Below are 18,923 nucleotides of genomic sequence, written 5' to 3'. Positions count from 1 at the left end.
CCTGCCATATTTACTATTCTTTCTACACGTTGGGATGGTTTGTTCCTGTAACCCCAATAAGGATTCTTTAAAATAGCCGCATGTCCTGGACTCCTTTCCCCCTCATGTTATTCTCCCAGGGGATCCTGCCCATCAGTTCCCCAAGGGAATCAAAGTCTGCTTTTCTGAAGTCCAGGGTCCGTATTCTGCTGCTCTCCTTTCTTCCTTGTGTCAGGACCCTGAACTCGACCATCTCATGGTCACTGCCTCCCAGGTTCCCATCCACTTTTGCTTCCCGTACTAATTCTTCCCTGTTTGTGAGCAGCAGGTCAAGAAGAGCTCTGTCCCTAGTTGGTTCCTCCAGCACTTGCACCAGGAAATTGTCTCCTACGCTTTCCAAAAACTTTCTGGATTGTCTATGCACTGCTGTGTTGCTGTCCCAGCAGATATCGAGATGATTGAAGTCTCCCATGAGAGCCAGGGCCTGTGATCTAGTAACTTCTGTTAGTTGCCTGAAGAAAGCCTCGTCTACCTCTTCCCCCTGGTCTGGTGGTCTGTAGCAGACTCCCACCATGACATCACTCTTGTTGCTCACACTTCTAAACTTAATCCAGAGACTCTCAAGTTTTTCTGCAGTTTCATACCGAAGCTCTGAGCAGTCATACTACTCTCTTACATACAGTGCAACTCCCCCACCTTTTCTGCCCTGCCTGTCCTTCCTGAACAGTTTATATTCATCCATGACAGTACTCCAGTCATGTGAATTATCCCACCAACTTTCTGTTATTCCAATCCCATCATAGTTCCTTGACTGTGCCAGGATTTCCAGTTTTCCCTGCTTGTTTCCTAGGCTTCTTGCATTTGTGTGTAGGAACTTAATGTAACTTGCTGATTGTCCTGCTTTCTGAGACAGGAGTCCTCCCCTCTTGCACTCTCCTGCTTGTACTTCCATCCCATTTCCCCACTTACCTCAGGGCTTTGGTCTCTTTTCCCCAGTGAACCTAGTTTAAAGTCTTCCTCACTAGGTTAGCCAGCCTGCTTGCGAAGATGCTCTTCCCTCTCTGCGTTAGGTGGAGCTGGTCTCTGCCTTGCACTTTTCCTTCTTTGAACACCATCCCATGGTCAAAGAATCCAAGCTCCGACACCACCTGCATAGCAATTTGTTGATTTCCACGATTCGACGGTCTCTCACTGGGCCTTTTCCTTCCAGAGAGATGACGGATGAGAACACCAGTTGCACCTCAAATTCCTTTATCCTTCTTCCCAGAGCCACGTAGTCTGCAGCGATACACTTAGTATCATTGGTGCCCATATGGAGAAGCAGGAAGGGGTAGTGATCCGAGGGCTTGATAAATCTCTGCAATCTCTCTGTCACATCCTGAATCCTAGTTCCTGGCAAGGAGCAGACCTCTCGGTTTTCCTGTTTGAGTCCCTGACCACCATCACCCGCCTTCTTTTCTTGGGAGCAGTCGTCATGGGACCCCCATCCCTAAGATAACGCATCTCAAGCCTTCCAGTCAGTGGAGTCTCGTTCTGCTCCCTTCCCTCAGATGTATCACCTAGTCCACTCTCCGAATTAGTACCTGTGGAGAGAACGTGAAAATGGTTGCTTACCTTTATCTGCATTGCTGGTACATGGATGCTCCTCTTTCTTCCTCTGGAGGTCACATGCTGCCAAATTTCTTTACCATCCTTCTGTCTCTGCTGCGCAGCCTGCTCTGATTCTTCAGAATGTTGTGCCTGTAGAAGCATATCCTGACATCTGTCCAGGAAATCTTCATTTTCTCTTATGCAATGCAGGGTCGATACTTGTTTCTCCAGACCTTGAACCTTCTCTTCCAATATGGAGACCAGCTTGCACTTTGTACAAACAAAGTCACTTTTGTCCTGTGGAAGAAAGACAAACCTGGCACATCCTGTACAGGTGGTAACAGCTGAACGCTCACCATCCATGTTTCCTTCCTTCTAAGAGCTTCCTTAACTGTTGCAGTAACTACTCAGAGGAGCCTGCAAGATGAAAGCCTGAGTGCACTCCCCTGGCAAACTCCTTCTGTTAGCCTCTGCTGTTTGCCGCTCAGCTGGTCCGCTGCTGACAGCCTTTCTATAACACTCAAGGCCCACCTGGAACAAAGCACTCCCAATTCACACTTTTCAAACATCTTTTTACTCTTTTGCATGGGTGGGTAGAATGAGTGAGACTGGGTAGGGGGAGGAGAAAGGCTGATTGATTACTTAGTTCACAGCATACTCTCTCTCTCTTTCAGGAGGCACAGCAAAGCTAGAGTGTCTGCTCACACTTTGAACACAGATGTGCCAAAACAGGTTAGTCCTGCACCACTCTAAATATTATGGTCAGTAAGACTGACAGCCAGCTTTCCAATTTGGTAGTGTAGGGAAAGTTGATTATGTTGTCTTGTTGATCCAGAATCATTTTCGCTGTTTAATCTTCATGCTGTGCATAATTTTTTCCTGTGGTACTAATTTTAATGGGTACTGTAGGTAGGTTGAAGTGACTCTCACATGGCTTATCTTTCATACTTCACATAGTTGAAAAGAAATTTTCATACTTATTCCTTGAGATACGCAGTCCTGTTCATGTGTTTTGGATCAAATGTCTGTCATATGAGCAAAAGGAGTTGTGCTGAAGCAAGCACTTCAGGACTTGGCCCTAAATATTTTGTGAATTCCCTCCAATACCCTTGTGTGTGTTTCGTTGTTTGCTCTGTTAGTGGAGGGTTTAAAAATGATGGGAGTAATTTAATAGCTGATCACGAGAAGTTGTAAAAGGTGAGTTTTTATCTTTCTGGAGATTTTGGTCTTTTTCTGTATATGAAGCTGTATTTGCAGAAAATCTCTTTCTAGTACACACTTTTACTGAGTCAGATATCAGAGGTAGTGTTTTTTCTATGTATGATAAATACACTTTTTTACCTGTTCTATTTTTTTTCCACTTCAGAGTGTCTCATTTACTGAGGGCTTAGGTGCTCCTGGGTCCCATGCCTCAGTATCTGCCTCCTTCCCTTCAGTTTATACATCATCCACTACCACTACTGATGTGCCCATCTGTATGGAGACGAATCATTCCTTCTTGGACCCCAGAGCACCATATATGAGGAGTCCAACATCAGAAAAGAGTATTGCAGTACCAACTGAAGAAACTGGGAAGAAAGCAACACAGCAGCCTGGATCTCCCATACTCCAATCATTCCAAGGTGTTGGGTTTTGTAATGTTGTAGGAAACTGCAACCCCACTTACACTGGTGTTGAGAGTAGTTGTGGTTTAGATCTGGAAATAGAGAAGGGTAACCAGGAGAGCAGGGTTATCTTTAAAAATGACAATGATGAGGATGACTTTACCACAGGTGTTTTTATTGCTGATAAAAAGCATCGGTATTGCGGTAGGGGTGACCCTCTTTTCACATTGACGAACTCCCAGCTGCAGGTTTCAGAAGAATTTATTGATGATGATCCAACAGAAATCTCCTTTTTTGCTGGGGGATCTGAAGCATTTTCATATGTGTACAGTGGCTTAGACCACATGGGGTCTGATTTATCTAGGCATGCATCAGATTCAACTAAACTAACTAAGGATGTTCTTCGGCAAAGTATGGTGTCTTCTCAGTCAAGCCCTGACAGATACTCCATAGAAGCAGTAGATATGAACATGGAAGATGAGTTTGAATTTGAAGGGAGTGATTTCAATGGCAATGAGAGGCCATCAGATACATCGGAATTGTTTGAGGTTAAAGCACAAGCAAGCAGAATGCAAAGCCTTTTGAGTCCTTCTGAAACCAGTTCACTCATAAACAACCGTTCTGAAAGCAGTTCCCTCAATAATTTGCCACTGAATGGTGCATCATCCTTTCACACGTATAGCTCTGCTATTCATTCTGAAGCTAGTTCTATGGTTAACTTCCCAGCCTACTCGGTTCGCTCTGAATCCAGCTCAGCCTTTCAGTTCACTGACATCATTGACCAGCTGGAGCAGCTGAGCTGTCCACTTACTACTACAGAAGACTCTATCAGTACAGATACAGACTCCTGGGATTCGGAAAGTGCAGCTCCAATGGATGGAAACCACTTCTTCAGCAACCCCTTTGCTCAGACAATTGGTGAGAGCTTCACTTTTGATTTTCAGAATAATTTAAAGAATCTTGCCCAAGAAGATCAAACAGGAAAAACACACATCAATAATTGATTGGTAGTTTGAGGTATCCGCTCGAACTTTCAGTTCAGAGGTTTCAATTCAGAGGTATAATTTAAATAATTTTTGAGGTGGAAAACTCTTATTTCAGTGGCTGGATTTTAATTTGCATAATATAGTTGATTCCTGTTTCTTTCCTTCTCTTTATTTTCCCTTGAAGTATCCCAGCTTTGTTATTGCATTATATTGAAATGTGTATTCAGAAACTCTATAACCAACTGTGATTTATGCAAAATGCTAAATTTAAAAAATTTCAGAAAGGTTAATATTGTCAGTTGGGCCAACCAGAATTAAGAAAAATTATAATCCTATTATTCCTTACTTTCCCGGAAACATGTTTGTATGTCAGATTTAGTCTAGTGTACACTTCCTCTGACATCAGCACGAGATGCTGCCGCTTGTAGGTCAGTTGTTACAGGCCACATCCAATACATAGGTTGTGGTCCTGCAATGCAGTAAGAATCTGTGCTGTTTCTTGAGACAAGGATGGACAATCTGTGAATCAGCTGTGAAAATTATTCTTAAAATGTCAAGTTTATGCAACAAAAATCTGGCATACACCTCAAAGAATCAAAATCTTAGATGGCAATTTAGAAGAGGAGCATGTGTACAGGAGCAAATGCATGCTGGGCATCATCTGAACTACCCCTGAAGAGAATTGTTGAACTTGAAGGCACACTGTGAGCAACAACAGTCCAGCAATGAACAAGTTCCCTGCTGTTTTGCAGCTGTTTGGAGTGACACACAGATTATAAAGGCACTTAACTCCTTATTGAACTTTCTCATCTTCTTTGTCTTAATTTAATGAATTACACTGCAGAAAAATGGCTGCAACTTAATTTAATTAAGGCATATAAAATTTGCTTGGTCTGGGAGAAATACTAAAAGATAAATCAGGCATTAGCTGTCTTTAATTTAAACTCTGCACGGTATTCAGCAGAACGCTATTGAAATAAGATGGCTCCTTTCAGGAAAATAAAGACTTGGTGTAAAGTTAATAATAATAATAATAATAATAAAAAAAAGTGAATACCATCAGCCACTGTTTTATCTTCACTGCTTTCATAGGCATTTTTAGATAGGTGACTTTATGTAACATGATTCATGAAGGTGTAATTGAAAAGATGTAAATATAGATTTCGGTGATCATATCCATTGTACTAATTCATTAAATTAGTGATGGTGGAGGTTATCAAACTTACTTGCTCTCAGTCCACCTAATAGATATTCTTAGTAGGGACTGGAATTCTGAGATGCAAAATTTTGAGGCCTTGTGCAAGAAACGAGTTTAAAATAAAAAATATCCCTGTGGCAGGTTTGGGGTCAAAAGCATCGCCTCTTGAGGCAATTTGGTTTACATTCCGTGTGGTCCAGATTCTGAACCTGCCTTTCCTAAATGGGATAATAGTGCAATATCACTTCATTGGATTCCCTCTAAAATAAACAGGGTGGATAAATTAGCATAATTAATTTGTTCATATAGTGTGTTTTTCCATTAATGTTCATATGGTGTTTCCTGGGTAAGGGACTGATGTATTGAAAAGGAACCTTCATACTTGGTAGGCCACTTAAAAATTTCTTAAAGAATCCTGATGAAACATTACAAGGAAAGTTCTTTCAGTGTGCAATAAAACTTAATGAGGTGATTGTCCCTCATTCACCTATTTTGTTTGTAGTCTGTTCTAACTATTCCTTCTACAGACATGATCATTCATTTAAAGCAGGGCTGGCCAACCTGTAGCTCCAGAGCCACATGCAGCTCTTCAGAAGTTAATATGTGGCTCCTTGTATAAGCACTGACTCCAGGGCTGGAGTTACAGGTGCCAACTTTCCAGTGTGCCGGGGGATGCTCACTGCTCAACCCCTGGCTCTGCCATAGGCACTACCCCCAGTCCACCCCTTCCTGCCTCCTCCCCTGAGCCTGCCATACCCTTGCTTCAACCCCCTCCCCTCCCCCAGCCTCCTGCATTCCATGAAACAGCTGATGTGGGTGGGAAGGGGAGGTGCTAATCCCTGGGGCTGCTGGGGGTGGGAGGCCCTGGGAGTGAGATGGAGGAGCTGATGGGAGGCTGCTGACATAAATTGGTAAATTCTGGCTCCTTCTCAGGCTCAAGTTGGCCACCCCTGCCTTAAAGCATTCAGTATGTGTACTCATTCTATGCATTGTGTTTGAGTGGAATTCCTATTGTTGCACTGGGAAGTGTCAGAAGTTTGCATTTGCTGACTGGCATTATAAAATGAAAACATACCTATAATACCATATGGTGAAGTATTAGCTGTGTCATTTTTCAAGTGTTTGTGGCTGTTCTGTTTCTTTAAATGGCAGTGGTCTCTCTCTCTCTCTTCCCTCCCCTCCTCCCCCTCTATATAATAATCATTTTGCCTCTTGTTGACTTGATTTCTGTTTGTGGAAATGTCAGAATGTGGAATATGGCATGGGTAAATAGGCAGCTGGAGGAGACAAACTTTTTGTTCTTTGGCTATCTCACCTAGCTGGTGTGGTCATGCTATAATTAGTTTATTTTTCCATTATATAACTTGAAAAATGCTTTAATTGGGGAACTCTCTTTTAGGGGGTTGGAGAGTGGGAGGCAAGTCTTTGGATAGTAATATGGGCAGGGACAATTTCTGTTTCTTTTCAAAAACTCCAAGATATTAAAGATTAAATATTGCCTTTTGTCTGTATGTAGGACTTTGTCACAAGTGCTTTCCTAAGGATTGACTGAGTCTAAAGTGTTTTTTAAAAAAACCCACAAAGTTCTTCTCCAAATTCTCTTTATAATCATATATGAAAGCTTACTAATATTTTTTTCTTGAGTCTTAAAAAGGTAGTTGTAAACTTTTCTACTCCTATCTGCACTTTGCAATCCTGTGTATCTTTTAATGGCAATTACAAACCCCAGGGTTTTTTAAAAAACCAAAAGGTAATGCTTTTATTTAAACTCATGCTTCATTCTTGAAAGATACCATAATGACTAGATTCCAGCTCTTGATTCTTTGGCTTCTAGCATGAGACAGGTAGGCAATTTTTTGGCGAAAAGTATTAATCCATTCAAATAATATTTTTAGTGAAGCATAACAGCAGGTAAGTTATTTTTACTTCCACAGCATCTGACTCCATTTTCTTTCCAAAGACGGGGGTTGGGAATACTCTGATAAGGACATGCTGATCAGAGCCATACAAACAGAGCTAAAAGGCAGCATCCAGTTGCTAAGATAGCACACTAGAGTGGGTAGTAAGTATTTCTCCTTTTACATTCTTCTCCAGAAAGCTGGGATACGGGAGACAGAATGGGGAAACACTCTTCTAATGCTGACCTAAATACCGTAAGGGGGCTAGGTAATCAAAACTTAAGTGTTGGCTAGCAGACTGATGGAGGGACTTCAAACCCCTGTGCTATTGGTGGGGGAAGAGGGAGATATTTCTCTTACAGTTTTTATAATGTATCAGAGGGATAGCCGTGTTAGTCTGGATCTGTAAAAGCAGCAAAGAGTCCCATGGCACCTTATAGACTAACTGACGTATAGGAGCATGAGCTTTCGTGGGTGAATATCCACTTTGTCGGATGCATGGGTATTCACCCACAAAAGCTCATGCTCCAATACGTCTGTTAGTCTGTAAGATGCCACATGACTCTTTGCGGTTTTTATAATGCCATCCATTGTTCTAGTATCTGAATGCCTCCATGTAAGTCAATTAATTTTATAATCTCTGGCTCTTTTCCCTTTTTAGAGTATACAAACTTGGCTTGGGGTAGGGTTATGTGTTTATTTAATTTTAGTTAATCTCGAGAGGTTTTGTGTGTTGTTTTTGGGGGCAGGTAGAAAGGGATGTTAGTGTTTAGTGTCTTGTTGTGACAGGTTTTGTCAAAGAAGAATGTTTTGTAGCATTTCCTACAGATGGTCAGACTTCAGATTCATTTAATCTTGCTGATCTATTCCCAGGGGAGAGAGAGGCCCTCAGAAGCATCTTCATGGGTGGTGCAAAGATACAGTCCTCTTCTAGAGAGATTATTGGATTCAGTGCCTTTCAGCAGTCGAGGTGTCAGTTCTAACATAGGCCACTGTTGCTATCTAGCTAGCTCTTTTCCCTGGCAGCAGTCACAGCATCCTTCCACACCTACTCCTCTCCCCATGGAGGTGTCTCTGGTTGGACCAGCCAAGGAAGAAGGTGAGAAGGCAGGTTTTCAGTTTTCCACTTAGGCTGTTTTACCTTGCTGGTACAGTTTGTGATGTGGTACAATGTGTATTTCAATACCTAAGCATAACATTCTAAACTGAGAACACGCTAGCAGACTTTCAGTTTTGTTTTCACTTTTTCACAACTTCAGTATTATTAAATAATAGTTGTCGATATTGAATATTAATTTGAGCATAAAATTTTTTGTTTAAAGAAAGTTAATAGTGTGCTGTTTAATTTTAAAAGAAGGTGCTGGATACTTACATATAGAAACTGTTTTTTGGAGTGCAAGGAGAACCTGAGTATGAAATTAAGTTATGGGCACCGTGTTACACATGGACTGGGGTGCTGTGGGGCCAGGGGAGGAATTGCATGGGAAACTTTAGAAGATGGTCCTTGTGGAGTCTCCTATGCAAGGTCCCCTGAACAGGGAGGATTTTGAAAAAGAACACAAGACATTTGTTCAGATTTGGGCAGTGGCAAGCCAAAGACTAGCAGCCTTTCCGTGGTACTTCCTGGCAGCATCACTTCTGAGGATGATTTCTGACCTCGTGAACGGAAGGCATGGAAGGGACTTAATGCTGGTCAGCCATCAACTACTGCACAGGTTTCACCTCAGATAAGCCAATGGCCAAGAAGAGCATGATATGAAAAGCAACTATTCACCTACACATACTCCAGTATACTATTCTACCCCACATTCCATATCCTCATACTTGCACAGCCTTCGTTAAGTGAAAGGGGAGCATGCCATAGAAACACTACTCTCCTTCCTCTGAGAGGCCATTCATCCCATCTGCCTCTGAACTCCCCTACATGGCACGGGACCCTGTGTTAGCAACTGCTAAATGTTTAATCAGGTATTTGTATATATACAAATGCATTTATAGAATAGGCATAAACAATAGTGATTCTTCACTGCTGTAGCTATAGCCTACTAATGGATTTAGGTCTAGAGATAAGGTATTTGACTGCACTTCAGAGTGCAACAGAAAGTCATATAAAATGCATTGTAGGCCTTAGAGCTCGATAAAACAATCTGTATCTATATTTCTCTATGTATATTTACACCCACTCATCACTTAATATATTTTTCACCAAATGTCATAGAATCAGAATATCAGGGTTGGAAGGGACCTCAGGAGGTCATCTAGTCCAGCCCCCTGCTCAAAGCAGGACCAATCCCCAACTAAATCATCCAGTCCCCAACTAAATCATCTGAAGCGTGTCAAGCACTATATAAGAGAGCATTTTAGTCTTGGTATGTATAGTCATGGGAGTCCATTTGATTTACAAAACACTGGTGTCAGAACATTCTGTGAACAAACAGCCATCCAGTTAAGCCTTGGTAAAGTTTACTACATTCGTATTAGCGTGTTGTGGTGTATACTTTGTAATTTTAAAATAGTATGAGTCATTAAAGTAACATTTTGTCCATTTCCCAGAAATACTCATATTTTATCTTTCATATAGAGTAGGAAATATATTGATTTTCTGTCAAGTTTCACTTAAAAGCCCAATAACCTCAGAGTTACTGGATAAAACAAGTATTGAATTCACTTATCCTGTGGTATTAGGTGGTGGTGGTGGTGGTGGTTTCTTTTGTTTAATTTTGTTTATTGCAAATCTTGATAAGACTGTGGGAAAACAATAACAAATAAAATCTTGTTAATTATTATAATGTTGTTTTGGTGCAAACCTGTTGGTAAGTCATTCTTATTATTGTCATTTTGCAAAGGTTGCTCAGCCTTAATTATTAGATATTAATGGACTAAATAGGTGTATAGCGCAATTCTCAGTGCAAACTCCCAGTCGTCATCTGCACTGTAGCCATTTTAACACTGAACTCATCACAAATGCTGTGCGTATATGTATGAGTATACATATATACCAAATACATGGATATTGTGAGATTTTTACAGCTCCAAATGTATATTGCAAAGCGCATTTAATTCATTTACCTCTCTGTGGGTTATTAGAAGATTAATCCACTGAGTCAAGAATAACTCTTTGCTGCTTTTAAAGAATAACTTAATGGGTTTTGAATCTGAAGTGCTTCTCAAATAATTAAAACTAAGATGTGTAACCTGTGGAAAGACATTACCTTAAATTCTATAAAATCACAATATTCTACTGTAGCTTCAATGTGCAGGGCTCTGACTTCACTCAGTAATACTGTTGTGGCAGTGTTCTAAACATTGGTAAGAAAGTGCAAAGACCTATCACCAGAATGTGCAGGTGTACTGTACATTCAGCTCACAAAACTACTTGTGCCTTAGCATGAAGTGATCCCCAGTTCAACAGGTGCTAATCTTTGCAGAAAAACATTACGCTAACAATGCAAAGGGGGCTGGAATTTCTTAATACATCTTTTTGGAACTTGATTTTTTTTTTTTAACCCAGTAAACGTTTTTGTTGAATTATTTGGGGAGTTTTACAGCTTTGTTTTCTGTTGAAATTGCTGATTATAAACCTACAGATTTGTACTTATTGAGAACTTCAAATATTGTTTATACAATAAAATGAGGAAACCTTTTATATGAATGACAAAATGGGCTTTTTAGCTTTTATTTTTCTTTTCACTGGTGTTTCAAATAGATTAAATGTTGGTTCTCATAGGCTAAGACTCCCAGGAGTTTTATTACCAGATTTCCCAGCTTAGTTTTCTTTTTGTAGGCATTTGGGACAGTACCGTAGCCTAAGCAAATAGTGCTCAAGTTACTGTTTTGTTTGAACCCCTTTATTATGGAGTACAGATGAGAAGAAGAGTTCAGATTTCATCCTAAAAGCACCATTTATGTCAGAGACATTTTCCTGTTTAGCTCTGGTTCAGCCTCTCTTAGGCAGTCTGCTCTGTATCCTTATAACTAGCCATCAGTGATTGTAAGCATAATGCATGGTGACAAGTAGGTCATGTACTCATATTTTCTGTGTTACACATTCTTTTTCAGAGGGCCATACTTATACAGCTAAATCTTGCGTGCCTTACTCATGCAAGATAGTCCCTTTGAAATCAGTGCATCTAGTTACATAAGTAAGGTGAGCTGGATTTGGTGTGGTTTTTTTTTTTTTACACAATTGTTTTTAGAACTTCCTGAAAATTGGAATTGCTTTCCATACTTGAACTGCTTAGAGGTTAAAACAAACTGTTGCCTTGTTTTCTTAGTAGTCAAGGAGAATTAAGACTGATGTCTCTGATTCTGTACCAAAAGTATGTGATCTAACATAAAAAGATACTAGAACTTTAGTCATAGTAAGTTGTTACAATATCTGAATTTGAGCTGCTATTTTCATTGCAACATGTCGCTGTTTCGGAGGTTCGTAAGTTAAGCCCCAAACCTGCAATTCACTGGATGCAAACACAGTAGTCATGCATGATCAAGTTGCATGATGGCAGCCTCATCTTAAACTAACCCAAGTCATACTGAAGTAAACATTATACTATATTAATATAAAATTTTATAAAAGTTTTTAATATACGCTACCCACGATACTAAGATATTATGACAAATGCAATATGATCTTTAAAGATGCTTTGGTTACTCAAGTATATTTTTAGAAATATGAAAATCAATAAGTTCACATTCTGATCATAACCTGTAAAATTAAGAGTGAGAATTTTTAAAACAAATTGGGCCCTTCCAGTAAAATTCTTAAGCAGGTGCAAAACTTTTGCATGTGAGTAGTTCCATTAAATTATAGCTGTGTTTAAAGTGCTTTAGTGGGTCAAAGCCATAGTGTGTGAAAAAAGAGTGGAAAATCTATGAATTAAAAATTGTAGAGGGTTTTTTTATGCCTCTATAACCCAAACATTTTTAAAATTATTTTAAAGAACAGTTTTGCAGAGAATAAGTTCAGATTTTAGTCTGTCTTTGTTTTAATTAAAAGTAGTATTTTGAAATATCCAAGATAAGGAACACTTTACATTACACTTTACATTAGTTTTTAAACTAAGGGCTGGGGGAAAGCAGGCAGGTGCAGAGGAGCATGTGGTATAGACATCCCTTAGAGGAGGATCTATAAATGAAGATTCCTTATGTCTTAATAAGGAGGAGAGGATGGAAGATGATAAAATACAAGTATGATCTGGTGAGAAATAGTCAAAAGAAAAAAAGTCCCATTCAATTACATCATGTAATGGCAGACAGCTAAAAAGTGACAAGTTTTAAGTGCTTATATACCAATGCTAGAAGTCTAAATAATAAGGTGGGTGAACTAGAGTGCCTCTATTAAATGAGGATGTTGATATAATAGGCATCATAGAAACTTGATGGAATGAGGATAATCAGTGGGACACAGTAATACCAGGATACAAAATATATCAGAGGGACAGAACAGTTTATGTTGGTGAGGGAGTGGCACTATATGTGGAAGAAAGCATAGAATCAAATGAAATAAAAATCTTAAGTGAACCAGACTGTACCATAGAATCTCTATGGATAGTAGTTCCATGCTTGAATAATAAGAATATAGCAGTAGGGATATACTGCAGACCACCTGACCAGGATGGTGATAGTGACTGTGAAATGCTCAGGGAGATTAGAGAGGCTGTTAAAATACAAAACTCAATAATAATAATGAGGGATTTCAAATATCCCCATATTGACTGGGTACATGTTACCTCAGGATGGCTGCAGCAATAAAGTTTCTTGACAACTTAAATGACTGCTTCTTGGAGCAGCTAGTCCTGGAACCCTCAAGAGGAGAGGTAGTTCTTGATTTAGTCCTAAGTGGAGCACAGGATCTGGTCCAGGAAGTGAATATAGCTGGACCTCTTGGTAATAGTGACTATAATATAATTAAATTTAATATCCCTGTGGCAGGAAAAACATCACAGTGGCTCAACACTGTAGCATTTAATTTCAGGAAGGGGATCTACACAAAAATGAGGTTAGTTAAACAGAAATTAAAGAGTGCAGCACCAAAAGTAAAATCCCTGCAACTGCATGGAAACTTTTTAAAGACACCATAATAGAGGTTCCACTTAAATGTTATAGCCCCAGTTAAAAAACACAGTCAGAGAACCAAAAAAAGAGCCACCATGGCTAGACAACAAAGTAAAAGAAGCAGTGAGAGGCAAAAAGGCATCCTTTAAAAAGTGGAAGTTAAATCCTAGTGAGGAAAATAGAAAGAAGCATAAACTCTGGCAAACGAAGTATAAAAATATAATTAGGAAGGCCAAAAAAGAATTTGATGAACAGCTAGTTAAAGACTCAAAAAAAGTTGCTATTACTTTTTAAGTACATCAGAAGCAGGAAGGCTGCTAAACAACCAGTGAGGCCACTTGGTGATTGAGATGCTAAAGGAGCACTCAAGGACAACAAGGCCATTGCAGAGAAACTAAATGAATTGTTTGCATCGGTCTTCGGGTTGAGGATGTGAGTGAGATTCCCAAATCTGAGCCATTCTTTTTAGGTGACAAATCTAAGTAACTGTCTGAGATTGAAGTGTCATTAGAGAAAGTTTTGAAACAAATTGATAAACTAAACAGTAAGTCACCAGGACCAGATGGTATTCACCCAAGAGTTCTGAAGGAACTCAGATGTGAAATTGCAGGACTACTAATGGTAGTCTGTAACCTATCATTTAAATCAGCTTCTGTGCCAAATGACTGGAGGATAGCTAATGTGACACGAATTTTTAAAAAGCGCTCCGGAGGAGACCCTGGCAATTACAGGCCGGTAAACCTGACTTCAGTACAGGGCAAACTGGTTGAAACTATAGTAAAGAAGGTTCTCTCATGGATTGTTAATTGGTTAAAAGATAAGAAACAAAGAGTAGGAATAAATGATCAGTTTTCAGAATGGAGAGAGGTAAATAGGGTATACCCCAGGAATCTGTGCAGGGCCCAGTCCTATTTAACATATTCATAAATGATCTTGGAAAAGGGGAAACAATGAGGTGGCAAAATTTGCAGATGATATAAAACTACTCAAGATAGTTAAGTCCCAGGCAGATTGCGAAGGGCTACAAAAGGATCTCTCAAAACTAGGTGACTGGGCAACAAAATGGCAGGTTAAATTTAATGTTGATAAATGCAAAGTAATACACATTGGAAAACATAATCCCAACTATATATATAAAATGATGGGGTCTAAATTAGCTGTTACCACTCAATAAAGAGATCTTGGAATCATTGTGGATAGTTCTCTGAAAACATCTACTCAATGTGCAGCGGCAGTCAAAAAAGCAAACAGAATGTTGGGAATCAATAAGATAGAAAATACCATATTGCTGCTATATAAGTCAATGGTATGCCCACATCTTGAATACTGCATGTAGATGTGGTCACCCCATCTCAAAAAAGATATATTGGACTTGGAAAAGGTTCAGAAAAGGGCACCAAAAATTATTAGGGGTATGGAACGTCTGCCGTATGAGGAGAGATTAATAAGACTGGGACTTTTCAGCTGGGAAAAGAGATGACTAAGGGGGGATATGATAGAGGTCTCCAGGCCAATCATGATTTTATAGAAAGTAAATAAGGAAGTGTTATTTACTCCTCCTCATAACACACGAACTAGGTGCCACCAAATGAAATTAATAGGCAGCAGGTTTAAAACAAAGAATTTTTTCACACAACACACAGTCAACCTGTGGAACTCTTTGTCAGAGATGTGAAGGCTAAGATTATAATAGGGTTTAAAAAAAGAACTATATAGATTCATGGAGGATAGGTCTATCAATGGCTATTAGCCAAGATGGGCAGGAATGGTGTCCCTAGCCTCTGTTTGCCAGAAGCTGGGAATGGGCAACGAGATGGGTCACTTGATTACCTGTTCTATTCATTCCTTTTGGAGCACCTGGCATTGGCTACTGTCCCAAGACAGGATACTGTGCTAGATGGACCTTTGGTCTGACTCAGAATGGCTGTTCCTATGTTCTTACATGATGTTGTATAATGTGTATAAAAATGTGCTCTTAGCACAATGGTGTCACTGTTTGCATAATACTTTACTATTTAGGTATCAGGGATTGATCCAAAGCCCATCTGAACTCACTGGGAGTCTTTCAGTGGTGTTTGGATCAGATCCTAATAGTGCAAAGTGAAACTTTATTCCACACGCTATATTTCTTAAAAGAAATTCACGTATAAAATCACATTAAAATACTATTAGTGGAATGAAAAGAGGCAGAAATAAGCAATATGCACTATATGTCCTCTGGTTGTTTAGACTAGTGTTTTACAATGACCGGTTTGTGGACCGGTGCCTATCCCTCAGATCTCTCTGACACAGTTTAGGAAGGCAGCAAGCCATTCCCTGGTATCAGAAGGGTTGAGAAACACTGTTTTAAACACAGTGGGGCACTACCTTTTAACGGTGAATTGAAAAAGTTATCTGCCAAAATACGAGTGCTGGACGTTTTTCTCCTAGGAGTACTCGTAGGGGGAGAGCGCCCCCCTGGAGTGTCACCTGCCTGGCACGGTATAAGGGGAGCATGCAGCTCCCTCCACCCTCAGTTTCTTCTTGCGGCCAGTGAAGGTGCGTCAGAACTGCTCAGCTCTAGCTGTGCTGCAGCTTGTCCCCAGAACTGCTTGTTCATTCATTAGTACCTATAGTCAGTTAGCTATTTCAGTTAGTTTAGTTAGTTAGTGAACCCGGTCCGGGGCCTTTTTAGGCATTCTATGCCAAGGAGGGACCCGCACACGGAGTGTCTGCGCTGCTTGGGAGAAACCCATATCAGCAAAAGCTGCAAGATCTGCAAGTCGTTCAAGCCCCAGACCAAAAAAGAAAGGGACATTAGACTCCGGACCATCCTGATGGAGTCGACACTGGCCCCAAGCCTGGCACATGGCTCCGAACCGGTACTCGGCACCACAGCATCGGTACCATTGACCAGTTGTCACCACTCCCCTTCCATGGGGCATGCCAAGAGGACCGGAAAGACTCCCTCTTCGCAATGGCACCGAGGGAAGTCTGGGACAGAGGCTAGGCCCATGTCGGATAGCCCTCAATCCCACCGGGCCCTAGGCTTCCGAGTCACGTTGAACAGAGTAGTGCGGCCCCTGCGGAGCAGGCCTATCCGGATGCCATCTAAGCCCGAAGCCCTCCAGCTGGCCAGGGACGTCATGTCCATGCTGGTGCCCAGAGCTTCGCCGATATTGGCCCAATGTTCAAGGGCCAAGCCGTTGCTGAGATCGCTGCAGTCGTCGCCGGCCCTGTCTTGGTCAAGGGAACATTCCCTACACCAGTCACCGCCCAGCGACCATTCAGGGCTCAGTCCATGTGGATCGCCCTCGATGGCAGCCAGACTGTCTGGATGGGTGTCATCTGACCGGGACTCCCGGCACCGCTCGTCTTTGCAGAGTGAATATCAATGGGACTGCGGCGGACGTTATCAACAGTCCTCGTCTCTAAGGTACCACAGTCAGTTGCGGCACGACTATTGATGCCATTCCAGCTTGGACTCCCGCTCCAAGTCTCCGCCACTGCACCGTGGCATCGGTTGTCGGTGTCTCGCTGTCATGGGTCCGTCTGTCGATGCTGTTCACGGAGCAGCTACTGCCGTCAGTGCCGTTCCTCCGCCTCGGTCCCGTGGCTGATGCAGATTCCAGCACTGCCACTACTCCTGGTCCAGAGGCAGCAACGGTTTTGTACGCCAGCCTGGCCTCCACTTACAGCCACCCGTATACAGGCCAGGCTAGCCAGCCTGAACAGCCAGCCCTGCCAGTGCCTCAGCAAGTGCAGTGGCACCAAGTGTCGTGGCCAGCCCAGTGGTACAAGTGGGCACTGTGGCCTCCGGTGCAGCCCCCGATAGGGACTCACTTGATGGCTGGGGTGTCGGAAGCACCGCTGGCCTCCATCCCTAGACCACCAAGAAAGGAGTTGGTGGGGATCCGTGTCATCAGCACCGTGCCTGGAGTCCGACCAGATGGTGGATCCTCCGGTGCCGGCCAACACCTAAAGCACTGCACCGGCCTTCTCGTCCCGTTCCGTCCCGTCCAGAGGAGCTGATTGTGGCCCCACAGGAGGTCTACCGGGCCCACCAAGACCTCTTAAAAACGGTGGCAGCGAGCCTCCACCCCCAGGCAGAGGAGATAGAGAAGCCCTCGGACTCCCTGTTCAATGTGATATTCCCCTAGGCACTGGGCCTTGCTGCTCCATGAAGGGGGGGCAAGAATTTCAAATGCCCTGTGGCAAACACCAGGCTCCTTGGCTCCCATCTCTAAGAAGGCGGAATGCAAGTACTTTGTACCCACTAAGGGGCGCAAGTATTTGTATACCCACCTGGCGCCCAACTCCTTGGTGGTCAAGTCAGTCAACCACAGGAAATGGCAGGAGCAGCCAGCTGCGACCCTAAGAACAAAGACTCTCAGAGGCTGGATACTTTAGGAGAAAAATTTATTTGTTGTCAAGCTTCCAGCTGAGAGTAGCAAACCATCGTGCTCTCCTGGGTTGCTACGAGTTTAATCTCTGGGGATCCCTCCCCAAGTTCGAGGACTCCCGGGAGCACAATAAAAAGGAATTTAAGGTGCTCATGGAGGCTGCTTCAGATGCAGCAGACACAGCTGCAAGGTGGTGTCTGTGAGATGGGCGTCTTGGCTCCCGCTCTCTGGGCTATCCAGCGAAGCGCAGTCGTCAATGCAGAATCTCCCTTTTGACGGGAAGGCTCTGTTTGCTGAAGAAACAGACGTAAGGCTGCATGGCATGGAAGACTCCTGCACAGCCCTCCAGACCGTGGGCCTCTATGTCCCTACTCCAGCAAAGCCCAAGTTCAAGTTGCAGGAGGCTCCTGCCCAGGCTGCCCTCCTGAAGTACAAAGCTGCCTATAAGAAGCAGTGGGACTATAGAAAACGCCTGCCTCCCAGCCTGGGTCCTCTAAGGGCAAGCAGGTGGGTAAAAGGCGTTTTTGACAGGATGCTCGGGATACCCTACCATTTCTCAGCAGAGATCCACCCCCAATAAAGCTTCCTTTTCCCAGTCAGTTGTATGCTTTCCTCCCTGAAGGGTCGCAGCTCACCTCAGACCAGTGGGTCCTCAACACCATCTCCCAAGGTTAACACCCTTCCTTTTACGTCCTTCCTACCCAACCACCCCCTGCCCCCATCCCTCTTGGGGGACTTATCGCACGAGGCTCTGCTCGAGCAGGTGGTCGGGCGGCTCCTGGAACTAGGAGCAATAGAGGCAGTGCCCAAGGAGTTCCTGGGCAGGGGGTATTACTCCTGGTATTTCCTTATCCCAAAGGCCAAAGGGGGGCTCAGGCCCATCATAGACCTGTGAGACCTGAACCAGTACATGGTGAAACTCAAGTTCCACATGGTTTCCCTGGCCTCCATCATCCCCTCCCTGGATCCCAGGGACTGGTACGCTGCCCTCATTCTACGGGATGCGTACTTCCACATCCACATATTCGAAGTGCACAGATGCTTCCTCCATTTTGTGGTGGGACAGAATCACTACCAATTCGTGGTCCTCCCATTTGGTCTGTCCACTGCCCCCAGGGTCTTTACAAAGTGCGTGTGAGTGGTAGCGGCCTATCTTAGGCACCAGGGGGGTCCAGATATTGCCCTATCTGGATGACTGGCTGGTCAACGGCGCCTCCTGATTGCAGGTGAGG

At 42.6% G+C, this 18,923-nt stretch overlaps 1 protein-coding gene across 5 annotated transcripts in view; it reads left to right on the top strand.

The window, feature by feature from the left end:
* Window positions 1-18,923, top strand: part of FARP2 (FERM, ARH/RhoGEF and pleckstrin domain protein 2) — a 204,508-nt gene that overhangs the window by 127,130 nt on the left and 58,455 nt on the right. For 3 of the 5 annotated variants that reach the window (XR_012656392.1, XM_075068631.1, XM_075068632.1), the window contains 2 exons: window positions 2,244-2,301; window positions 2,936-3,191. Coding sequence is in view for 4 of the 5 variants with exons in the window: in XM_075068631.1 (XP_074924732.1) it covers window positions 2,244-2,301; window positions 2,936-3,191 (314 nt within the window). In the remaining variant the exon portion in view is untranslated. Of the gene's footprint in view, window positions 1-2,243; window positions 2,302-2,935; window positions 4,092-18,923 lie in introns of all 5 variants that reach the window. The other 2 variants (XM_075068629.1, XM_075068630.1) reach the window with 1 other exon arrangement.

The sequence above is a fragment of the Chelonoidis abingdonii genome, chromosome 8 (assembly GCF_003597395.2).
Source record: "Chelonoidis abingdonii isolate Lonesome George chromosome 8, CheloAbing_2.0, whole genome shotgun sequence".
Lineage (NCBI taxonomy): Eukaryota > Metazoa > Chordata > Testudines > Testudinidae > Chelonoidis > Chelonoidis abingdonii.
Note: the sequence above shows the minus strand (reverse complement) of the source record. Positions and strands in the feature narration are given on the sequence as shown.